Source organism: Carcharodon carcharias, chromosome 5, assembly GCF_017639515.1.
Source record: "Carcharodon carcharias isolate sCarCar2 chromosome 5, sCarCar2.pri, whole genome shotgun sequence".
NCBI lineage: Eukaryota > Metazoa > Chordata > Chondrichthyes > Lamniformes > Lamnidae > Carcharodon > Carcharodon carcharias.
In genome coordinates this window covers 175,885,453-175,904,114 of record NC_054471.1, presented here as the reverse complement: position 1 = coordinate 175,904,114, position 18,662 = coordinate 175,885,453, and the positions used below count along the sequence as shown (strand labels likewise).

The window sequence follows — 18,662 nt, the reverse complement described above, 5'->3', positions numbered from 1 at the left end:
CATAGCTTGACAGGCCACTTACTAGAATTCACCACTACAGTAATGGGCAGGAGAAAATATTTTTACTCTTAACCCTGTGATCATGAAGTATGAATTGTAATTCATATCACAAATGCTGCTGCTAGTATTGGGCATTACAACCTACAGTTGTTGAAGATTACTTTGATGATCTTAATTGAATAAATAAAAGGGGGGACAACATTTTGGATTTATGTTGGTGACTGTAAATTTAATTTGTTAATTAAATGATTATAACCATACTAGTTTCAGCATATAATCTTTAGAATGATTGACCTAAACGAAGTTGGTGTATTTGGTGACTGCTTTGGTGCCTTTGGAGATGGAGTGTTTGGCCAGTTCCCCTGGCAGCGTGGGGTGGATGGCGCTCTGGATCTCCCTGGCCGAGGTGGTGTGGCGCTTGTTGTAGTGAATGAGGTGCGAAGCCTCGGAGGCGATCCGCTCGAAAATGTCGACAGTGAAGGAATTTATAACACTCGTGGCTTTGGTCAAGATCCTGGTGGAAGGATGGACCTCGGTCAGCACCCTGTATACATAAGTGGAAAGGCTCTGCTTGCGAGATTTCCTTCGCTTCTTGGGTGGCTTCTTGATCACTTTAGTCGGCTTCGATGCCTTGTGGGATGCGCCGCCCTTAGCCGCAGCTGCCATCTTAGGTATTCCACTTGACTTGGACCAACACATGTCAGCATATACCCAGCCTGTTAACTGCTGAGATTGGTAAACTACAGGATAGCTGTTAAAATAAATTTTGACACTAGGCTATGAGGCCAACATAGACTTAGGAGGTGATAATTAGACAATGGGCAGAATTTTCCATTCCAGAGAGTAAGTGCAGTGGCGGGCGGGAAAGTTGGTCTGGTTCCCTCCAGCCGGCATGGCGAGTTTCCACTCCAGATCATCTGTTTTTCACTTCATTATGTATGCACAATGTATCTTGTGACAGGCCGGGTTGGGATTCATCTGTCCTGCCGTGATCTCATTGGCTTATATTACCATGCGCTATGTTTAAATGGCACCCGCACACGCATTCACTCTCTGCAGCCCAGGACTTTTCATAGCAGCCAGCAGGATGGCCCTGAGAAGATACCAACGTTGGGCCCAAAGTTCAGCGACAAGGCATTGGCACCACTCTCCAGGCGGTCAAGGGCTGGCAGGAGGCCCTTTACCACCATGTTGGAAACCAGAGGTCCATCAACCTCAGCCCAAGGCTTGGGAGGAGGTCGCTAGAGCGGCCAGTGCCTGCGCTCCTCAGAAGTGCACTGCTACCCAGTGCAGGAAGAGGATGAATGATCTCATCCGCCCTGCCAGGGTAAGTCAACCTTCTCCTCACTCTCAACTCACACTCTCACAAGGCCATCAGGCATTCGTAGAGTTACGGTCCAAATGGATCTCACTCACTACCCGCACAAGGGACATCACCACTGATTCTTTTACGCACACTTTTATATCATCATCTCTTGTCACATCCTGCACAAGTCACAGCTTCAGCCCTTACACAGGTCCACTCAGCGCACACAGAAGGCAGGCATCTGTCCTGCTCACAGTCTGTCCATCTGTCTTTATGCAGGAAAAGATTATCTCTTCTCTTTATTATGGCCACCAGCAAGAAAAGGAGAAAACACACTGCCAGCCAGCCCATCAGCCCCAGCCCCCCAGACCATCTCGGTCGAGGATCCTGAGGACCCACTAGATGTAGAGCCATCACTGCGTTCACCCACGCCCTCCACCAGTGCAGAGACACACACCTCGGTGAAAGCCAGTTCTAGAGCAGGCTCAGGGTCACCATCTGGTGAGCACAGCACGGATTCGGGTCCGCAGCAGGGGGAGGCAGTGATAGCCGAGGTCACCGACGCTCGGAGGACTGCTGGAAGCCGGGCTTCTGCTGAGTCTGAGTCCGATGATGAACCTCTGAAATCGGCCCCCACAGAGATGTTGGAGCTCCAAAGGCAAACAGGGGCAGGGTTGTCAGAGGCCATCAGCAGATTAGAGTGTAGGATGGAGGAGTCTGTCCACTTTCTGTCAGATGTAGTGGCACTGACATGCCAGTGCATCGAGGTCACCATTGGAAAGGTGGCGGCCATCATGGAGAACTCGGTCCAGCCGGATACTCAATTTGTTCCAGATATGCACTCAAACCTGCACACCATCACTATGGCCATGAGTGGAATGCATCAGCGGCTATGTGAGAGGGAACAGGACACCTTAATCTACCTCCAAGAGCCCCTTCTCCTCAGGGGAGGAGGAGTGTCCTGGGTTGTCCCCTCTGCCTGTGATCCCAGCAACTCCAGCTGCTCAGGCCAAGGAGAGTGCACATTCCCCACAGCAGGACATCCAAAGCAGGCTGGGGCCCTCCAAGCCTCAGCCCTCCAAAGGACTCCTGCCAAAGTCATCACAGACAACAGGCATCGCAGCTAGCAGGCTGCCTCCACCTCTGCTGCAGATGCTAGGGCTGCACCTAGATGTAGTGGTAGGGTAAGAAAAATTAAGAAATATTGAGCACAGAAAGGTGGCACGGGTGTTTACTCACTCTATAGACTTTCCACATCTCACAATATACTTTGCTTTTCCGAAAGTCTCATTTAGTGGATGACTCTTCTATCTGATGCAATGTTTTGAGGTCATACAAGTGTAACAGGTGCCCCCACCCCCACCCCCCTCACTTACCTCCCACCCTGTGCCTCAGTTCTCATACAATCTCAGGCCTCTTGCTCTATCAACATGGCGGTTGGGCAATGCACATCTTAGCCTTGCATCAGAGGATCATATCATGTGTCTGCATATGTACAGACTTTGCACTTTTGTTTATTCTCCTGATACTTCTGCACTGAAGACTGGTCTATATGCATTTTACAGGTTTTAATGGCGACCCGGATTGGAGTCATTCTAACTTGGTGCATCTTTCGATGGCCTCCATGTAATGTCTGTCAGGCTTGGGTGTGGGTTACATTTCAAGTAATAGCCAGGGACATTAGCTGCTCATGGCGGCCTGTAGCATGATGTCTTGGTTGTGTGTGCAGCTAAACATTGTCCCTTCAGTAGTTCCCATTCTCCAACTGCATGATGCAGAGCTATGGAACTAGCTAGCACTTGGTGACTCCTGAAGTGTCTGCTAGATGATCACGACTATGCAAGGTTAGAGATGTATGAATAGGCTGCTGATGCCCGACTATTAAATGGGAGGTTGCTGGTTTAAACCTAAAGGTTTGGCTAGTATGGCTCAACATAACCCCTGAGCTGGCTCGCTGAAGGGCAATCAACGTGGTTATCTAATCATGATAATGTTATCAGTGTCCCAGGTTTCCTTGTGTGTATCTGAAACTGCTGGAATGAAAATGTGGAGCCCTCAAATGGGATCAGAGCAAAGCTGCACTACATCTGATGTGCGTGCGCTACATTATCAACAAAGTTACTAAGTGAGGCATAAATGCAGTGTTGTCATTTATTGGACCACCTCACTCCGAGGTGCCCAGGCAAAGCTGGACATGAACTTGAGAAGCTCCAGACAAAGACTGGGTCAGGAGTGCTTGTTAATTATCAGATGGTGGTGCTGTTGAAGACCTCTCTGTGCACGTGAAGTTGACTTGACTAGCAGGCTCGCATCAATGGCTGAGAGTGATAGATGACTGTGTCCCAAGGAGTGATCTCATGCTGGGGACAGCGCAGCAAACTACAATGATGCGGGACACCCTTTAGAGAGAGTACTGGAGTGCACCGCTTCCAGTGAAGGAACGGTGATATATTTCAAAATCAGGATACTGAGTAGTTTAGAGAGGAATTTCCAGTTGGTGATGTTCCCATGCATCAGCTGCCCTTGTCCTTCTAGATGGAAGTGCTGGTGGATTTGGAAGTTGCTGCCGAAGGAACCTTGGTGAGTTCCTGCAGTGTATCTTGTGGATGGTACCTACGACTGCCACTGTGCGTCGGTGGTGGAGGGAATGAATGTTTGCGAATGGGGTGCCAATCAAGCAGGTTGGATGGTGTCAAGCTCCTTGAATATTATTAGAGCTGCACTCATCCAGGCAAGTGGTGAGTATTCCATCACACTCCTGACTTGTGCCTTGTAGATGGTGGACAGGCTTTGGGGAGTCAGGAGGTGAGTTACTTATCGCAGGATTCCTAGCCTCTGACTTGCTCTTGTAGCCATGGTATTTATATGGCTCGTCCAGCTCGGTTTCTGGTCATTGGTAACCCCCAGGATGTTGATAGTGGGGGATTCAGTGATGGTAATGCCATTGAATTTCAAGAGGTAATGGTTAGAATCTCTCTTGTTGATGATGGTCATTGCCTGGCATGGTGCAGATGTTACCTGTCACCTGTCAGCCCAAGCCTGGATATTGTCCAGGTCTTGCTGCATTTGGACATGGACAGTTTCAGTATCTGAGGAGTTGTGAATGGTGTTGAACATTATGCAATCATCAGCAAGCATCATCACTTCTGACCTAATGATGGAAGGAAGGTCATTGAAAAAGCACTGAATATAGCTAAGCCAAGGACACAACCATGGGGAACTCTTGTAGTGATGTCATTGAACTCAGATGATTGACCTCCAACAACCACCAACCATTATCCTTTGTGCTAGGTATGACTCCAACCAGTGGAGAGCATTCCCCCTGATTCCCAGTGACTCCAGTTTTGCTAGGGCTTCTTATTGCCACACTCTGTCAAACGCTGCCTTGAGGTCAAGGGCAGTCACTCTCACCTCACCTCGGGAGTTTAGCTCTTTTGTCCATGTTTGAACCAAGGCTGTAATTAGGTCAGAAGTTAAGTGACCCTGGTGGAACACAAACCTGATCGTCAGTGAGTAGGTTAGTGCTAAGCAAGTGCTGCTTGATAGCACTGTTGATGACCACTTCTATCACTTTGCTGATGATGGGGAGTAGACTAATGGGGTAGTAACTGGCTGGGTCAGATTTGTCCTGCTTTTTGTGTACATGACATACCTAGGGAATTTTTCATATGCCCAAGGATGGTGGTGGTGGTGGTGTCTGGGACATGATTCTGCAAGGCTCTTCCCTGTGGCCTGCCTGGCAGCAACTGGCCCTTCTTCTCCTCCTCAGTTCCATGAGAGCTATGAAAAAGCATTTCCTGCTGCCTCCATTCTGCATTCCATGTCTACTCTGTGGGAAAATTGAACAGTGACATGATTGAACATTACACCACAATTATCACCTTCCATCACCAAGTGAGGGAGCAACTGTGAAGCCCTTGGGCTGCCCTCATTTCAGGTATTCCATAAGACCATAAGACATAGAGCAGAAATTAGGCCAATTGGCCCATCGAGTCTGCTCCGCCATTCAACCATGGCTGATAAGTTTCTCAACCCCATTCTCCCACCTTCTTCCCGTAACCTTTGATCCCCTTACCAAGCAAGAACCTAACTATCTCGGTCTTAAATACACTCAATGACCTGGCCTCCACAGCCTTCTGTGACAATGAATTCCATTGAGTCACCACTCTCTGGCTAAAGAAATTTCACCTCATCTCTGTTCTAAAAGGTCTTCCCTTTACTGTGAGGCTGTGCCCTCGGGTCCTAGTCTCTCCTACTAATGGAAACATCTTCCCCACGTCCACTCTATCCAGGCCTTTCAGTATTCTGTAAGTTTCGATCAGATCCCCCCTCATCCTTCTAAACTCCATCGAGTATACACCCAGAATCCTCAAACGTTTCTCATATATTAAGCCTTTCATTCCTGGGAACGTTCTCGTGAACCTCCTCTGGACCCTCTCCAGGGCCAGAACATCCTTGCTGAGACACGGGGCCCAAAATTGCTCACAATATTCTAAATATGGTCTGACCAGAGCCTTATAAAGCCTCAGTAGCACATCCCTGCTTTTGCATTCTAGTCCTCTCGAAATAAATGCCAACATTGCATTTGCCTTCCTAACTATTGACTCAACCTGCAAGTTAACCTTAAGAAAACCCTGGACTAGGACTCCCAAGTCCCTTTGCACTCCAGATATCTGAATTCTCTCCTCATTTAGAAAATAGTCCATGCCTATATTCTTCCTACCAAAGTGCATGACCTCACACTTGCCCACATTGTATTCCAACTGCCACTTCTTTGCCCATTCTCCTAACCTGTCTAAATTCTTTTCCAGCCTCCCCGCCTCCTCAATACTACCTGTCCCTCCACCTATCTTTGTATCATTTGCAAACTTAGCCAGAATGCCCTCAGTTCCTTCACCTAGATCATTAATGTATAAAGTGAAAAGTTGTGGTCCCAACTCTGACCCTGCGGAACTCCATTAGTCACCGGCCGCCATCCTGAGAAGGACCCCCTTATCCCACTCTCTGCCTCCTGCCAGACAGCCAATCTTCTATCCATGCTAGTACCTTGCCTCTAACACCATGGGCTCTTATCTTACTGAGCAGCTTCCTGTGCGGCACCTTGTCAAAGGCCTTCTGGAAGTCCAAGTAGATAACATCCATTGGCTCTCCTTTGTCTAACCTACTCATTAACTCCTCAAAGAATTCTAACAGATTTGTCAGGCGTGACCTCCCCTTGATGAAACCATGCTGACTTTGCCCAATTTTACCATGCACTTCCAAGTATTCTGAAATCTCATCCTTAATAATGGACTCTAAAATCTTGCCAACGACCAAGGTCAGGCTAATCGGCCTGTAATTTCCCGTCTTTTGCCTCACTCCCTTCTTAAACAGGAGGGTTTAATTAGCGATTTACCAGTCCTCTGGGACCCTCCCTGACTCCAGTGATTCCTGAAAGATCACCACTAATGCCTCCACTATCTCTTCAGCTATCTCCTTCAGAACTCTGGGGTGTAATCCATCTGGTCCAGATGATTTATCCACCTTCAGACCTTTTAGTTTTCCTAGCACCTTCTCCTTGGTAATGGCCACTATACTCACCTCTGCCCCCCCCCGACTCTCTTGAACTTTGGGGATGTTACTCGTGTCTTCCACTGTGAAGACTGACGCAAAGTACCTATTCAGTTCCTCCGCCATTTCTTTGTTCCCCACTACTACTTCTCCAGCGTCATTTTCCAGCGGCCCAATGTCTACTTTTGCCTCTCTCTTACTCCTTATATATCTAAAAAAACTCTTGCAATCTTCTTTTATAGGCTAGTTTACCCTCATATCTAATCTTCTCCCTCCTTATTTCTTTTTTAGCTGTCCTCTGTTGTTCTTTGGATGCTTCCCGATCCCCTGGTTTCCCACTGCTCTTCACCGCATTGTATGCTTTCTCTTTAGCTGTCCCTGACTTCCCTTGTCAGCCATGGTTGCCTCGTCCTCCCTTTAGTACGCTTCTTCTTCCTATGGATGAATTTTTGTTGTGTCTCCCAAGTTACTCCCAGAAACTCCTGCCATTGCTGTTCCACTGTCTTTCCTGCTAGGCTCATCTCCCAGTCAATTCTGGCCAGCTCCTCCTTCATGCCTCTGTAGTTGCGTTTATTCAACTGTAATACCTTTACATCTGATTCCAGCTTTTTCCTCTCAAATTGCATGGTAAATTCTATCATATTATGGTCATATCCTCCTAAAGGTTCCTTCACCTTAAGCTCCCTTATCAAATCTGCCTCATTACACATCACTAAATCTAGAATTGCCTGTGCCCTAGTGGGCTCCACCACAAGCTGCTCCAAAAAGCCATCTCGTAGACATTCCACAAATTCCTTTTCTTGGGATCCACTACCAATCTGATTTTCCCAGTCTACCTGCATATTGAAATCCCCCACGATCACTGTAACCTTGCCTTTCTTACATGCCTTTTCTATCTCCTGGTGTATCTTGTGCCCCACATCCTGTACATAACTCCCATTATGGTTTTTTGACCTTTGCGGTTCCTCAACTCTACCCACACAGATTCTACATTATCTGACCCTACATCATTTCTTGCTATCGATTTAATTTCGTTTCTTACTAACAAAGCAACCCCACCCCCTCTGCCAACCTACCTATCTTTTCGATAGGATATATATCCTTGGATATTTAGCTCCCAGTCCTGGTCCCCTTGCAGCCATGTCTCTGTGATGCCCAACACATCATACCTGCCAATTTCAATCTGCGCCACGATCTCATTTACCTTATTTTGTATACTGCGTGCATTCAGATACAACACGCCTGTATTTCCCTTCCCCTTTCTCATTGTCGTCCCTTTATCTGATGTGCCTGAAGTTAGATTCCTAGGCCTTTCCAAACACTCTGTCCTATTTTGTGATCTGGGGACTTTAATAACTTCTCTTGGGCTCTCCTTCCTTTTCAGTTTTTTCATAATTTTCCATGATGTTAAATTCACCCCACCCCCCCCCATACGCTACCCTGCAGCTTTGTTTCCCATTACTCATACTTCTTTGAATTTCACCCTTCCCTTCCCACCCCTTCCTAGGTTAAAGTCTTGTTGACCAACCTATTTACTCTTTGTGCTAGAACATTGGTCCCAGATCAGTTCAGGTGGAGACCATCCCAACCGTACAGATCCCTCCTGTTCCAATACTGATGCCAGTGCCCGACGAAATGGAACCCCTCTTTCCCGCACCGCTCCTTTAGCCATATGTTTACTTCCCTTATTCTTGCATCCCTATGCCAATTTGCACGTGGCTTGGGTAGTAATCCGGAGATTATAACCCTTCAGGACCTATTCTTTAACTTAGTTCCTAGTTCCTGATAATCCCCAAACAGGTCCTCTTTCCTAGTCTTACCTATGTTATTTGTCCCGATGTGGACCACAACTACTGGATCCTCCCCCTCCCTCTCCAATACCCTTTCAGGCCAGTCAGAGATGTCCCTCACCCTGGCACCGGGCAGGCAATATACCATGCGGGACTCTCAATCTTGCTTACAAAGGATGCTATGAATTCCCCTAATTATATAATCCCCTGCAACTACCACTTGTCTTTTTGCTCCCCCGTCTTGGATGGCCTCCTGTGCCATGGTGCCATGGTCAGCTGGCTCATCCTCCCTACAGCCCTGTTCCTCATCCACACAGGGAGCAATTAAATCGTACCTGTTGGTCCAGGTCAAGAGCTGAGACTCCTCTGTTCCTGAACACTGGATCCCTCTACCTGCCTCACTTGCAGTCATACCCTGCTGACCCTGACCACTGATCGAACTTGAGGTACTTAATCTACTGGATATTACTGCCTCCTGAAACAAAGCGTCCAGGTAACTCTCCCACTCACAGATGTGCCACAGCATCTGGAGCTCAGACTCCAGCTCATCAATTCTGAGCCGGAGTTCCTCCAACAACCAACACTTGCTGCAGATGTGATCACTGCAGCTCGCAATGGGATCTACCCGCTCCCACATCATACAGCTACAGCACATCACCTGCCCAGCCATCTCGACTTGGATAATTAATTTATTAATTAGCATTGCAGTGTCTTTTTTTTCCAAATTTGGTGCAGATTTCCTACCAACCAATCAGGTCACAGCTTTCCTGTGATGTCACTTTTTCAGTTTTGGCTTCAGTTACTCTGTGCCCCGAGGTCACCACTCCGGTGCTCCTCCCTCCGAGTCTGCTCCCAGGATTTACTCACCAATCAGCTGCTTTTTCTTTAAAATCCACTTTCAGAAGAGTGTCCCTCGCACTCCTGAAGGCACAGCCTCTTCCTCTCTCTTTTCTTTTAGGTTTGAGGAGGAAGAAGGAATGGAAACACTACAGCAATGCAATGTTTGGGCTATTCCGTTCTTTGACAGTGGGTCCTCCTCAATTCCCTCCTGAGTCATGGTGTCTGTGGTGACTTCTCCCAGAATGCTTCAGTCACTTCTCACCAGCATCCCCAGACCCCCTCTCGCAGCTGTAGCACAGCTTTACTGATCACTGGAAATCGACCCCTCCCCTACCCCAAGCGTCTCAGGGATGTCAGTACTTTAACAAAGGATGACATCTTTGGCAATCTCTTCCTTGCCTCCACCTATCACTGGCCCTCTATCCAGATCTACCTGTCCCACCCCCCTCAACCAGCTTATATTTCACCCCATTTCTATTTTTCCACAGCTCTGATGAAGAGTCATATGGACTTGAAATGTTAACTGTATTCCTCTCCACAGATGCTGTCAGGCCTGCTGAGTTTTTCCAGCTATTTTTATTTTTGTTTCAGATTTCCAGCATCCGCAATATTTTGCTTTTATCTTTTTACTTTAGTTGTCTCCACCCTCAGACCTCTCCTCTGGCTATTTTTTTCCTAGGTTATTTTTCAACTACATCATTCCATTGGTGCTCCTCCCATTCTATTATGAGAGCAGCTTGCATCTGGAATCTGGATGAGTGCAGCCAGGCACTATGAGTTTCAGTCAAGGCACTGTCAGGCTGTCTTCTTTGGAGCAGACTAGAACCTAGGCTTGCACTAACGTAACGACGGTAATTGTTGAGACGTGTGAAGCCCGAACCTCTCAGCTGCGATGTGTAAAGGTGTTTGGAGCTCTTTGCATTTGCACTTTAGTCGTTGCCCCTTTTACAGTTGGCTCCTTGTGACCTTTGTGCATGCCTATCAGATGGACAAATGGCCATTCAAACCCAATTAACATTTAACCCCAAGCCCTAATGGCTTCTCACAAAAAATGCGCACCATGAGTTAAGGTGCCCAAATCCTTTAATTGACATTTGAGTGTTCCAAACATGTCTCAGCTGAACCTTGTTCTCTATGTCCTGAAGCGGAAATGATTAGGGTGCCCCTTCAATCAGCCCAAAAGTGCAGTGGTTGTCTTCTCCCTCAGACCCCCTCCTCTGGCTATTTTTTTCCTAGGTTATTTTTCAACTACATCATTTCATTGGTGCTCCTCCCATTCTATTATGAGAGCAGCTTGCAACCCCCACCTATGACAGTCCAAGACCTTCCTATCATCCTGCAGGAGCATGATGTGCAGGTTTCCCTCCCTCTGATAACACTGCCCCTCCCCCTCTAATCCTGGAGCCCCTCATCATTCTGGGAGATATCCCTGTCTTCCCCCCAAACCATTTTCTGTGGATGTCCTGATACCCAATTTCGACCTGACCCTTCCCTATTTTGAGGCCCTATTCACAGTGACCTACCGAGACTCCCCCATGAGACCATTGAGTGACCCCTCTTACTTACCAGTTCCTCATATACAGGCTGCGGATGCCTCCACTGACTGTGACTGTGTCATCTGAGGCCCAGTACCAAACCACCAACCCGCAGGGCTGAAATGTGTGAGGGACTGACCACTTACTGCACATCATGCTGTGTATGAATGACACAGGACGGACAGGCCCTCCCCCCTCCTTGGACTGGGGCCAGGACATGCATGCCAGGCACAGACTTGTAGCATGGTGTGCACTGCCCCAAGACTGTCGGTGCTCTCTGGCCCAGGTTACATGGTACGTGCAGCCCCAGGACTGGCTCAGACTTAGGTCCCCTCTTCCTTTCACCCAGCTCCCCAGTTATGTGTCTCTGTCCACCAATTCCCTCCTGTGCTGTAGTGAGACGCCCTACTCCCAGTCAAGTGTGCCCCTTCCAGCCCCTTCTCTTGCCTCTGCCCAGCCTCAACCACCAACCCCCCCCCGCCAAGTCAAGATTGTGCCGTCCAGCCCGACACTTCTCTTCCCGATGGTCTTGCCTGAGCAGCCTTGCCACGGAGTCGAAGCAGCCATGAACGCAGCGCCGTGAACTCCGAATTTCCCAGTCCCGCCTGTCGCGATGCCCGCTGCTGGTGGGACCGGAAAATTCCACCCAATGTCTCAATGTCAGGGTCAGCATTTTACCTCCCGTGGGCGGTCAAGCGCCCAACCTGAACGGATGTGAAAAAGCGCGGGGGTGACATCGGGCGAGCGTCCCGACTACATCGTGCACTCGCATGATATTTCGCTCGGCAGGCACGTGCAGCAGTCAGAGTGACCCCGCCGACAATTAATCCCATTGACGATGCAATTAACAGCGGTTTTATGTGGCCCGTCCACATTTAAGGATGGTGGACTGGCCATTCTCCCAGGCAGCATTCACATGTTTGCTCAAACCTCGATCTAGGGCGGGATGAAAATCTCCGTGGGGAAATAAAATAAAGGGAGGTATCTGGGGACTTTTTTTTGAGGTATCCTTTCAGGTGCTTGATTGTGCTTCATGGACATAGTTTCTGTTATTCTATGGAGGTTTGCAGTTCCCTGGGGCAGCTGTCTGCCTTCAGGGAGATCACTAGAAGTGCTCACCCGCACCCTCAGTTAGGTCGGCGCCCGACCCCGGCAGCACTTAGCATTTCTCAGCGCGCGTTTCACGTTGGCTGGCCGTTAATTGGCCAACCAGTGTGAAATCGCGGTTGGGGGGGGGGGTCGATCGCAGCCAGAGGCCCATTTCTGTCCGTTTCCTGGCCCGCCAATCGTGCATGGCCGACAAGCAAAAAAATTCAGGCCCAGAAATTCCTTGACCTGATATTTACTGAGGCCAGATTTAATAGTCACCCTCCCAACCCTCCCAGTACCTTATCTTTCTGTGCCTGTAACTCTGCCTCAAACTTTTTGAGCTAGAAAGCACATTCCTCCTTTCTCTCTTGAAATTTCCTTGCTCCCCTTTCCTTCATGAGCTTCTCTTTCTTCCTTGCCTGAAATTCTAATTCTAGCCTCCGCTCTTCCAAGCAAATTTTGTTTAAGATAACCTGATGCGTTTCAGGTTCTTTTTCTTCTATCTGTTCTGAATCTGGACTGAAGCCCAAATGCTCATCCAAAATCTAAAGTACCCTGGGTCTTTGTGCTTTATTGCATATATTAAGTTCTACCTGTGTGATAAAGCGAGGTCCCTTTCAGAGAGTGCAAAGCTACTGATCATGTGACAGCACTGACAAATCACTGTACAGTGCGAGCAACTGGAAACTAAATTCTGGAGGTCTCTGAGTGAGCACGTATGATCTGGTGCTCTGCCCTACGTCTCAATAAACCATCACTGCCCATTATTGATTGCAAGCAGCAATTGATGAGAACATAGGAAGGGGTGTGGTTAGAGATCGGTTGGCCAACAAATTCATTTACCCAAGACATAAAAACCTGCTTGGCTATGGTTTATAGTTCTATGTTTACGGACACTTTTTTTTGCCGAGTTAAGTTCTCCTCCTGCAGGAATGCTTTCATATCAAAAGCAACCATATTATTTCCTGCTGTAATCCCTTGTATTTTGTTTCAGCAACTTTGGCCTCATGTTACTTTCCCTTTTAACTCCAATTCTTTTAAAATCAGATTTGGCTCATTTACAATGCACTGATCCCAGATTGCAGCACCCAATTCTGTCATGGACAGAATTTTTGTGTTTGTGTGTGTGCCACATGTTGGCCATGATCAAAGTGTTTTAATGTTTGAAGTTAATGTATTTTCTTGCTCTCAGAATGTTTTGTCCCAATTTAAATTATTTTCAGCAGCAAGCTTTTGTGCATTTACAAATAAAGAAGATTATTTATTTTCACACAGTTGCCCTGGAGATTTAAAACGTGACATCTGTCCTGGACAATTTCACATGCACAAAGATCAGATGCAGATGAAGAAAAACAAATGATTATAATTGGAAATTATTTATGTCTCTTTTGCAGCAGGCCTGAAGTTTCTTAGATGAATTGATGTTTTAGCCGGAGCAGAAATCTTGTAGAAACAGAGGATTCTCCGTAATATGCAAGGCTTCTTACAGTTGAATTCCCAGAAGGTCAGCTCTCAGGTGAACTTGAAGTTGGAACAGGTCGGGTGGAGAGCCTTTCTTACACTTTCACGGTTGTAGTGATTGTAGGTATAACCTTTCCAACTGCCGTTAGGGGTCACGTGATTGTACTGACAAATGAGCTCTAAGCACAGTAATCTTGGGATGGAGCTTTCTAATTGGGGACCTGATTCAAGCATGTAGCTTCTACAAGAGCTCTGTAATAAAGTTATTTGTTTCGAGTAAGGAACCTGTCTGGTACATAAAGTTCATTACAATTGGTGATGAGGATAAATAGCTCCAACGCTGAATCCCAATTCTTTCAAGTGTCTGTGGTCGCAAAACATATAAACTCCTCCACAGTCTGATGGCCCTGAACGAGCCAAATTCTAAATCTTTTAACAGATTGGTAGACCTCGTGAAGACGAATTTTCAGCCAAAACCATCGGTAATTATGCAGATGTTTCAGTTTAACTCCAGGGTAAGGTCCCCGCAAGAGCCCATCAGAGCTTATGTAGTGAAGTTGAAGCTTTTGACTGAGCACCGTGACTTCGGAGATACATTCAATTACATGTTGTGGGATCAGTTAAGTTGTGATATTCATGGCGATGCTATTCAGCACCGTCCATTCACAGAAGTTAACATTGATTTGAAGCACATAATGGAAGGTGCTGAGAGGGGCTCGCATGCTTTACAGAGTGTGCAACATGGCACCGCTCTTCAGTTGGGGTGGGAACCTACCACTGGGCGTGGCCTGAAAATCAGAGAGACAGCCATGAAGCGGGAGACTGTCTCTGCTGCTCGAAAAGCAAAAAGGCCTACTGGAAGCAACTCAGCAGCAATTCAGAAGTCAATCTGTTATGGATGTGGGGGTAATCATGTACCAGAAATCTGCAGATGGTTGTGGCTGTTGGAGGTTGGTCATCTTAGTTCCAGGACATCAATGCAGGAGTTCCTCAGGCAGTGTCCTTGGCCCAACCACCTTCAGCTGTTTCATCAATGGCCTTCCTTCCATCATAATGTCAGAAGTGGGGATGTTCACTGATGATTGCACAATGTTCAACACCATTCACAACTCCTCAGATACTGAAGAAGTCTATGTCCAAATGCAGCAAGACCTGAACAATATCTAGGCTTGGGCAGACAGGTGGCAAGTAACATTTGCGCCACACAAGTGCCAGGCAATGACCATGTCCAACAATAGAGAATCTAACCATCGCCCCTTGACGTTCAATGGCATTACCATCACTGAATCCCCCACTATCAACATCCTGGGGGTTACCATTGACCTGAAACTGAACTGGACTAGCCATATAAATACTGTGGCTACAAGAGCAGGTCAGAAGCAAGGAATCGTGTGAAGAATAACCTGCCTCCTGAATCCCCAAAACCTTTCTACCATCTACAAGGCAAAGGTCAGGAGTGTGATGGAATACTCCCCACTTTCCTTGGAGAGTGCAGCTCAAGTAGCTGGACACCATCCAGGACAAAGTAGCCCACTTGATTGCACCAGATCCACAAACATTCACTCCCTCCACCACCAATGGAAAATAGCAGCAGTATGTACCATCTACAAGATGTACTGCAGGGATTCACCAAGGTTCCTTAGACAGCACCTTCCAAACCCATGACCACTACCATCTAGAAGGACGAGGGCAGCAGATAGATGGGAACACCACCACCAGAAAGTTCTGCTCCAAGTCACTCACCATCCTGTCTTGGAAGTATGTTGCCATGCATTCACTGTAGCTGGGTCAAAATCCTGGAACTCCTTCCTATTAGCACTGTGGTTGTGGCTACACCACATGGACTGTAGCAGTTCAAGAAGGCAGTTCACCCCCACCTTCTCAAGGGCAACTAGTGATGGGCAATACATGGTTCAAGTGAAGCCCACATCCCATGAATGAATAAGAAAAAAAGATTTAAGGAGGCAGAGTGCCATCACTGCCACAAAAATTCAGGGTGCAATTGAGACAGTCAATCAGACAGCAGGCCAAGATGATTGAAGTGCACATTATAACAGAACCAGAAGCTGCTGATACTGATATCTATTCCCTGTACAACGTCAAAGCAGTAAAAAGTGAACCAAAAACCGTCACCCTTCAAGTGAATGGGAAACCTCTAGTCATGAAGGTAGACATGGGAACCTCGACCACAGTGTTGGGAGACTACGCATTTGAATACCTAAATGAAGGTACCCAACCACTGAATCTAGAGAAAACCATTCAACTGAAGACATACACTGGGGAGTTAATACAGGCAAAGGGCATTGCCACAGTACCTCTGTCCTATAGGCAACAGACAACCCAGCTTCCAGAGATCAGAGTAACAGGTGAAGGACCTAGTCTTCTGGGCCATAGCTGGTTACAAAAAATTAAGCTCAACTGGTCAGAAATGTTTCAAGTGAGAAGAGGAAAAGTTCCTGTGTTGTTAAGGGAATATGGCAGTGTATTTTGGAATGAGTTAGGAGAATCGAAGGACCTTGACAGGATGCAAGGATCCCTCAGGTCAGGATTGGTTCCACTGGAAAATCATGAAAAGAAAAAAAAATAATGTGCTACTCTAAACAAACTGAAGAAACAGTTGGCGGAAAAAAACTTGACAATGTTCAATATCCCAGGAGGAAGTCAAAAGATGCAAGAAGGCGATAGAAGAGCTGAAGGCTCAGCTGATTGAAACAAAAGAGGCATTAGAGAGAAAAGTCATGGAACTTTCCAAGATGCAAATGGGTAAAGAAGGCATGGTTAGCTCAACCATCGAACTTGAACCAAGTTAAGATTTCACCAGAGAGACGCTTGGCAGACAGTGAAATCAAAATGAAGGATGAGGCGAAATTCTGTGGCAAACACAAGAAGGTAAGACAGAAATCAAATCAGAAAGATTATATTTCCAGAACACAGTCTGCAGCAGAGAAGGGTTATTCACAACTTGAAAAGGAAGGTTTATCAGTAATACTTGGAGTGAAGAAGTTCCATCAGTATCTGCACGGATGACATTTCACCATTGTGTTGGACCATAAACCACTAATGGGTTTATTCAGTGAGGATAAAATCTTTCCGCCAATAACCTCAGCAAATATTCAACATTGGGCTTTGATTTTATCGGCGTATGAGTATACCTTTATGCACCATCCTGGTGTGCATATTGCAAATGCAGATGCACTCAGTTGTCTTCCGTTACCAGATAGCATTGTACATGCTCCAGTGCCACAAGAAGTTGTGCTTGTGTTGAATTTCTTGGACTCTTCACCTGTCTGTGCAAAGCAAAAAAGGAATTTGGCAAACAGGGATCCAATTTTGTCAAAAGCCCAAGACCAGGTATTGCAAAGATGGTGGAATTCACCAGTGTCTGAAGAGATGAGACTATTCCATGCCCGAAAAACAGAGTTAAGTTATCAAGATGGAATCCTGTTGTGGGGATCAAGTGTGATTGTACCTTCGCAAGGAAGAGAACCACTCTAGACAGAGCTTCACAGTGCGTATCCAGGCATATTGAAGATGAAGGTACTTGTGCAAAGCTATGTCAGGTGGCCAGGCATAGAAAGTGACATTGAAAGAATGATCAAGCATCATCTCCAGTGTTAGCAACAATAGAAGTTGCCCATTTCAGCTCCATGCACCCTGGGGATAGCCTGGGTTAGACTACATATAGATTATGTAGGTCCAATTTTTTAGATATGATGTTTTTATTGATTATCGATGGATGTGTATGAAGCTAGATCATCGATATCATTTGTAACTATTTAAAAGCTGTGCCAATGTTTTAGTATACATGGCTTACCAGAAGTCATTGTTTCCGATAGCAGTACTGTCTTCACTAGTGTCGAATTTCAGAGATTCATGGGCTTAGATGGAACTAAACATATTAAAAGATTACCTTACCATCTCTCATCAAATGGTTTAGCTGAAACAGCAGCGCAGACTTTCAAATCAGGAATGGAAAGGTTATCTGAAGGTACTTTAGAAACTTGACTTTCACATTTTCCTCATGCAACTACATGTTCAACACTGAGTTACGAATGAAACGTCCCCTTTGTACAAGGTTAAGTCTGGTGTTTCCAAAGTTAGAGGGGAAGGTAGAGAAGAATCAGAGTAGTCAGAAATTGAATCATGCTATTCATAGCAAAGCTTGAAGATTTACTAGGTTCGATACAGTTTTCATGCGGAATTTTGGAAATGGTTCTAGTTGGGTTCCTGCTATAATTGACTCTGAAACTGGACGCTTGTCATTCCAAGTGGAAGCGGAAGATCAGATTTTTGGAAAAAATGTGGATCATTTAAGGAGTAGAGAGACATTCCAACAACCAGTTGTTCCACCTGTAATTGATGCTGAACCTTTAATTCCTGAGGTGACAGATTGTCCTAAAATAGACATACCTGCTGTCTCTGTTGAATTACCTAATCCTGAAATGCCACTTTCTAAGGATTTCCCTGATGCTGCAGTTCCTGATCATGTCGATCTAGAGGAAGAATCTCAAGTGGTAGAGCTACACCACTCTAACAAAACTAGAAAACCACCTCAGGGACTTAATTTTATCACATGATTATGTATATGTGCAGATTAAAATATAATTTGTAAATAGGAAATGTAAAAAAACTAAAGGGAGAGGAAATGTAGTGATTGTAGATATAACCTTTCCTACTGCCTTTAGGAGGTCACGTGATTGTACTGATGAAGGAGCCCTAAGCGAGGGTAATTTTGGGGAAGGAGCTTTCTAGTCATGAACCTGGTTCGGCATGTAGCTTGGAAAAGGGATCTGTAATAAAAGTATGGGCAGAATCTTGCCCTCGGATGGTATGCGGGCCCCACCGGCTCGGCGGCTGGCGGGCAGCCGACCCCCGCCACTGAAACGGGGCCTGCCTCCATTTTAAGTGGGCCGGCCAATTAAAGCCCACCCAGCGGAATCCCGGACGGGAAGCGCTATGCGCTTCCTGTGGGGGTGCAGGGGTGGGGGGATGGAATCCCCAGCCGTCAAAGTGCGACCTTTCACGCATGCGCGCAAAAAAGTGCACTTCTCCCTGAGGCAAAGTCCTGTCTCAGGGAGAATACAGATAGTG

The 18,662-nt window shown here is 46.6% G+C and overlaps 1 protein-coding gene across 1 annotated transcript; it reads right to left on the bottom strand.

Annotated features, from left to right (window-relative positions):
* Positions 1–294: 294 nt before the first annotated feature.
* On the bottom strand, positions 295–666 carry LOC121277786 (late histone H2B.L4-like). Its single transcript, XM_041187422.1, has one exon. It carries the CDS (start codon positions 664–666, stop codon positions 295–297), a length of 372 nt encoding a protein of 123 aa, XP_041043356.1.
* Between the last annotated feature and the right edge of the window lie 17,996 nt (positions 667–18,662).

Excerpts from the sequence above, each read along its gene's own strand:
- LOC121277786 (XM_041187422.1), bottom strand. The coding sequence starts at position 666 with ATGGCAGCTGCGGCTAAGGGCGGCGCATCCCACAAGGCATCGAAGCCG.